The sequence below is a fragment of the Neophocaena asiaeorientalis genome, unplaced genomic scaffold (assembly GCF_003031525.2).
Source record: "Neophocaena asiaeorientalis asiaeorientalis breed wild unplaced genomic scaffold, Neophocaena_asiaeorientalis_V1.1 scaffold493, whole genome shotgun sequence".
NCBI classification, from domain to species: Eukaryota; Metazoa; Chordata; class Mammalia; order Artiodactyla; family Phocoenidae; genus Neophocaena; species Neophocaena asiaeorientalis.
This window is the reverse complement of record NW_020172669.1, coordinates 810248-816306: the sequence shown is the minus strand read 5'-3', so window position 1 is coordinate 816306 and position 6059 is coordinate 810248. Positions and strand designations below refer to the sequence as shown.

At 49.6% G+C, this 6059-nt stretch overlaps 1 protein-coding gene across 3 annotated transcripts in view; it reads left to right on the top strand.

Moving 5' to 3' along the window:
• Nucleotides 1-5587, top strand: part of IGSF1 (immunoglobulin superfamily member 1) — a 13022-nt gene extending 7435 nt beyond the window's left edge. For 2 of the 3 annotated variants that reach the window (XM_024739576.1, XM_024739575.1), the window contains 11 exons: nt 137-207; nt 304-336; nt 718-1008; nt 1269-1547; nt 2160-2447; nt 3128-3415; nt 3607-3894; nt 4092-4379; nt 4499-4777; nt 5173-5296; nt 5452-5587. In XM_024739576.1, coding sequence (XP_024595344.1) covers nt 137-207; nt 304-336; nt 718-1008; nt 1269-1547; nt 2160-2447; nt 3128-3415; nt 3607-3894; nt 4092-4379; nt 4499-4777; nt 5173-5296; nt 5452-5587 — 2365 coding nt within the window. Of the gene's footprint in view, nt 1-136; nt 208-288; nt 337-717; nt 1009-1268; nt 1548-2159; nt 2448-3127; nt 3416-3606; nt 3895-4091; nt 4380-4498; nt 4778-5172; nt 5297-5451 lie in introns of all 3 variants that reach the window. The other variant, XM_024739574.1, reaches the window with a different exon arrangement.
• The last annotated feature ends 472 nt before the right edge of the window (nt 5588-6059 follow it).

The window sequence follows — 6059 nt, the reverse complement described above, 5'->3', positions numbered from 1 at the left end:
ATTATATCCCATTATCCTGGCCATATCCAATCCCTATTGGGTGGTGAGTAAGCCAATGACATAAATTGCCGCCCCCTTCTCTCCGCCCTCCCCTTAATCCCAGCAACTCCTCTCATCTCTTTTCTGGTCTTGCTAGAGAAGCCTGGTTGCTGGGAACAGCTCAAGGGGTCACCATGCTCTTCATACTCACAGCTCTTCTCTGCTGTGGTGAGTAGAAGGGGGTGGGGAAGGGGCCTGGGCAGAAGGCCGGGGTGAAGTCCCGTGGGGGAGGGGACAAAGCCCTGGCAGCAATTTCTTTTGCAGGACTGTGCAATGGGGTATTGACAGAAGAGACTGGTGAGTTTTTCCTGCTCCAGACTGGGACATTCCTCCCTGGAGATCCGAAATAACTACAGAGTGTCAGTGTCAGTGGCCAGGGAGTGACTGGTTGGGAGGGAAGGACAGCCAGGAAGGGGCACTTGCTAAAGCTGCTGGCAAAACTCAGCCTCCAACTCTGCTTTTCTGCCTGCAAAATTTCCCCCAAGCTTCTGCATTTTTCTGAACCTCAGCTGAGACATCAGCTTCCCCTTTCCCCAGCACCTGCGGAGAGAAGGAAAGAGTTTGGATTGAGGTTGAAAGGGGAGGTGGGCAATGTGATCTGGGGAGGGTGTTCAAGGGCAAGGAAAAGGGGAGGGTGAGGGTGAGGGAGGATGGCTTCACTAACTCTGCTGTTTCTAGAAATAATCATGCCAACCCCAAAGCCTGAGCTGTGGGCAGAGACCAACTTCCCTCTGGCCCCGTGGAAGAACTTAACCCTCTGGTGCAGAAGCCCTTCTGGCTCAACTAAGGAATTTGTATTGCTGAAGGACGGGACCGGGTGGATTGCAACTCGCCCGGCCTCAGAGCAGGTCCGGGCTGCCTTCCCCCTTGGAGCCCTGACCCAGAGCCACACCGGGAGTTACCACTGCCATTCGTGGGAGGAGATGGCTGTGTCAGAGCCCAGTGAGGCACTTGAGCTGGTGGGGACAGGTAAGAAAAGGCAGAGGGTCCTCATGGAGTGATCCCCAGTGCCCCTGGGACTCCAGCACTGTTCCTAGGGATGGGGAATGCTCAGAGACCCAGAGCCCAAGGGGCTTCTGCTGCCTGTAGGAGAGGAGGGGCACTGAAATGGGGGGAGGGGTGGGGAACAGAGTTATGAGAAGACTGACAGGAAGAGGCAAAGGCCAGTCCAGGATGGATTTCTATTTTGCTGACAAAGTGACTCCGAGTGTCCCTGTTTTGTTTTCCAGACATCCTCCCCAAACCTGTCATTTCTGCTTCCCCCCCAGTTCGGGGCCAGGAACTGCAAATCCGGTGCAAAGGATGGCTGGCAGGCATGGGGTTTGCTCTGTATAAGGAGGGAGTGCAGGAACCTGTCCAGCAACTTGGTGCCCTTGGGAGAGAAACCTTCTTTACAATCCAAAGAATGGAGGATAAAGATGAAGGCAATTATAGCTGCCGCACTCACACTGAAAAGCGCCCCTTCAAGTGGTCTGAGCCCAGTGAGCCCCTGGAGCTTGTCATAAAAGGTAGAGCAGAAAGGGGTGTGTGAGAGAGGAGTGGGGAAGCAAAGCTCTGGGTCAGACACTCCTCTCCTCACAGCAAACTTTGCTGCTGGTCCTAGGAGCCTGTGTCCAATCTTAGAGCCAGGCAGGCGTGGCGCTGGGAGTGCCAGGGCCTCTGGCTGCACGATATTAATAGCCATAATCGTTATTAATAGCTGGGGTTTGTAGAGGGTGATTTAATTTTTCTAATTATTTTCATATCAATTATCTCAGTTAGCTATAGAGCAAATATTCAAAGGAGGTGGATCAGGTACCATTTCCCCTTCTTGTCCAAATGGGCAAACTGAGGCTCAGGGAGTCAGCAGAGCCCCAGTGACAATTCACCCTTTTAGCTAGCTTCCATTGCTTGTTCTGCTGACAGGGAGGATTCGGCTGGAGGAGGTGAGGGGTGGGGTGAGGGGTCCCTGTGAAAAGTTCATCTGCAAAGTGGTTTTGCCTTGACTTTTAAATGCACCTTCTTCTGGATGAGATACTATAGGAAACAAAGCAGCTTTCTGGAACCAATATTTGCTATATTAGCAATCTTTCTTTTCTCTTAATTTGGTTTTGTATTGTGTTTGGTTTTTTGCCTTCTAGAAATGTACCCCAAGCCCTTATTCAAGACATGGGCCAGTCCTGTGGTCACTCCTGGTGCCCGAGTGACTTTCAATTGCTCCACCCCCCACCAGCAAATGAGCTTTATTCTTTACAAAGATGGAAGTGAAATAGCGTCCAGTGACAGGTCTTGGGCGAGTCCGGGAGCCAGTGCAGCCCACTTTCTGATCATTTCGGTGGGCATTGGTGATGGAGGGAATTACAGCTGCCGCTATTATGACTTTGCTATCTGGTCTGAGCCCAGTGACCCTGTGGAGCTCGTGGTGACAGGTCAGGAGTGGGGAAATGCAGGTGGAGGTGGTACTGACTCTGGGACGGTGGGTGGGAGGGCTGTCAGTGGGAGAGGAGGAAGTGCTCCTTCTAAAAGTCAGCAAGAATGTGCTTAGGACCGTGCCTAGCACATGGTAAACAGTCCACGTAAGGCAGCTGCTTATATGATCACTAATACAGGAAGGTGAGAAAGAGGAGAAGAGGGAGGAAAATAATTCACGTCTGGGGAGGCAGATGGGGGTGTTTCACATGTTGCCCTATTTCTGAAATCTTTTTGTGGCTTGGCCTTGAGCTTTAGGCGAAGACCTTGAAATGTCTACTGCATATTATGCAGCCATTACAAATGATAGTTTTCAAAGGCTGTTTAACGTCATAGGAAAATATTTACAATATAAAGTGAAAAATATTAAACTACACAATTGTGCATACAGTAGGCCCAATTATGCAAATAGTTAGAGCTACAATGACATGGCCATGTACAAAAAAATAAATGGGAAATAAATACATAAAAATGTAGCAAGAATGGTTATCTTTGAGCGGTAGAATTGTATTTTCTTCATAGGTTTTTTTCTGTATTTTCTACAATAAGCATATATTGTTTCTTCTAATAACACTAAAAAAAACAACGTTCAGAATGTCAGGGGCAGGATTCTCTCATGTTGTGATCTCTTTAATTTCAGAATTCTACCCCAAACCCACTCTCCTGGCACAGCCAGGTCCTGTGGTGCTTCCTGGGAAGAATGTGACCCTGCGCTGCCAAGGGACTTTCCAGGGCATGAGGTTTGCCCTCTTGCAGGAGGGAACCCAGGTTCCCTTACAGTTTCAGAGTGCCTCAGGGAATGTGGCTGACTTTCCCCTCCACACTGTTGGAGCAGACGACTCTGGGAACTATAGCTGTGTCTACTATGAGACCACTATGTCAAACAGGGGATCATATCTCAGCAAGCCTCTTATGATCTGGGTGACTGGTAAGGACAGACAAGACATGGGACTGGGACAGAGACAACTGGAATAAGGGTTAGAGAGGGTGACCCCTCTTGGAAGGGTAGGCTAGGCCATGGAGGGGAACGGTTGTGTCTGGAAGGAGAAAAATAAAGGATTAATTCAGCGAGTGATAAGTTTGCATACTAACCACTTTCCATCTTTGGTCTCTTCCTAGACACATTCCCCAAGCCATGGTTGTTTGCTGAGCCCAGTTCTGTGGTTCCAATGGGGCAGAATGTTACTCTCTGGTGCCAAGGGCCAGTCCACGGAGTAGGGTACATTCTGCACAAAGAAACAGAAGCCACTTCAGTGCAGCTCTGGGGATCCATCAGTAATGATGGGGCATTCCCCATCACCAATATATCTGGTGCTAACATAGGTCGTTACAGCTGCTGCTACCATCCTGACTGGACCAGCCCTATCAAGATACAGCCTAGCAACACCCTGGAACTCATAGTCACAGGTAAGGGGAAGATGCTCTGGAGTGAGCAGGGGAGTATAGAAAAGAGTGAGTAAGCTGTCAGATGCTTCATGGGAAACGGTAAACGGCTTTCCAAGAGCTCAAGGAGAGGCAAGCAGTAGTCTCTCCTCTTTATTGAGACTCCAGTGATGCCCTGGAAAGTGGCCACCTCTCTATGACCAAGAGTCAATTTCTTCTAGGTTTGCTCCCCAAACCCAGCCTATTAGCCCAGCCTGGTCCCATGGTGGCCCCTGGAGAAAACATGACTCTTCAATGTCAAGGGGAACTGCCAGACTCAACATTTGTCCTGTTGAAGAAGGGTACTCAAGAGCCCTTAAGGCAACAGAGGCCAAGAGGGTACAGGGCTGACTTCCGGATGCCAGCAGTGAGCAGTGAAGATTCTGGGATGTATAGCTGTGTTTATTATTTGGATTCTGCTCCCTTTGCAGCTTCTAATCTCAGTGACTCCCTGGAGATCTGGGTGACTGGTAAGGTCTTGGAGATTTCAGTAAGAGTCTAGATTTTGTAGTTTCTTAGTAGTTAGCCCTAAGGGGGTAAAGGGCTGGGTTCAAGGCCATTTCTAACTCTGTGTCCTGGTTGGTTGCAGACAAGCCCCCTAAACCCTCCCTGTCAGCCTGGCCCAGCACTGTGTTCAAGCTAGGAAAGGATATCACCCTTCAGTGCAGAGGACCCCTGCCAGGTGTGGAGTTTGTCCTGGAACATGATGGAGAAGAAGCACCTCAGCAGTTTTCAGAGGATGGAGACTTTGTCATCAACAACGTAGAAGGAAAGGGCATTGGAAACTATAGCTGCAGCTACCGTCTGCAGGCCTACCCTGATATCTGGTCAGAGCCTAGTGATTCCCTGGAGCTGGTGGGGGCAGCAGGTGAGATGATAATCCCTCCATGGTTCTGGCATGACATACGTGGCATCCCAGAGATAGTCTCCATGGAGACAGGCCAAACATGGAGGGGGAGGGGTTTGGAGTCAGAGACCTCAAGTGTGGTCATTTTTCTTTCTCCTAGGGATGGTAAGGAGGTGGAACCTCAGATTCACTCAAAGATAGTGAGAAGGATACTTTCAAGGCCTCTTCCACCCCCCAAAAGGAGGGCTGCTTCTGCCTCAGCATAAGCACTGCCTCTGACCACCCCATCTGCAGTCTCAACGCATGGTTCCTGAGTGAACCCCGGAGGAGGCCAGATGAGGGGGCAACAAGAGATCCAGGGGAGCATACATGCACTGATATCTATGGCCTTGGTTTCTGCTCTTTTATCACCACAGGGCCTGCTGCTCAGGAGTGCACTGTGGGGAACATTGTCCGAAGTACCCTGATCGTGGTGGTGGTTGTAGCTTTAGGGGTGGTGCTAGCCATAGAGTGGAAGAAGTGGCCTCGACTCCGAACCAGGTAATTGCCTTATGTCAGCCTCCTTCTGTGAACCCAGGGGCTTCTGTTAAAACAATGGTACATATGCTCCTCTAGAATCTGAGTCCCACAATGCAACCTGTTTTCAGGTTGATGGCTCTGGATCCTCCCTTAGTCATGTCTTTTTCTCTACACAGAGGCTCAGAGACAGATGGAAGAGACCAGACCATAGCCTTGGAAGAGTGTAACCAAGAAGGAGACCTGGGCACCAATACCAACTCGCCCTCATCGATCTCTCAGGGAACCTCAGTGGAACTGCCAGTCCCAATATAATAATCACCTCCTTGGCAAGAGCTTTCCTCTCCTCTTTTTTTATCCTCAGAGACCTGCAAATCTGGCTGGTTTCCCTGGGAGTCCACCCCATCTACTGTTCCTTGGCCACTAATCACCTGAGATAGGTCAAGGGGATTTTAGGAGTTGAGAGCCCTACCAGGGTGAGATGTTTCCTGAAGAGAGAGTCCCTGCCCTCATAACTCCTCACTGTACTGATTTACTGGTGCATGAAATTCTATTAAAAATGTATTCTTCTGAATAAAGAGAGTATTCACTATTTAACTGCAAAAACTATGGCAGTGGTTTTCCATTGGTTTGTTGTCCACTTAACACTTAGCAAAAATGGTGTATTGGAGCTGATCTCCATGGCAGAATAAGAGAGCACAGCGCTGCTAGTACAGAGAAAGGAGCTCAAGGATGGGGTCGGGGAGGAAGGAAGGCTCCAAAATGTCCATTTTGGTTTGGGACATGG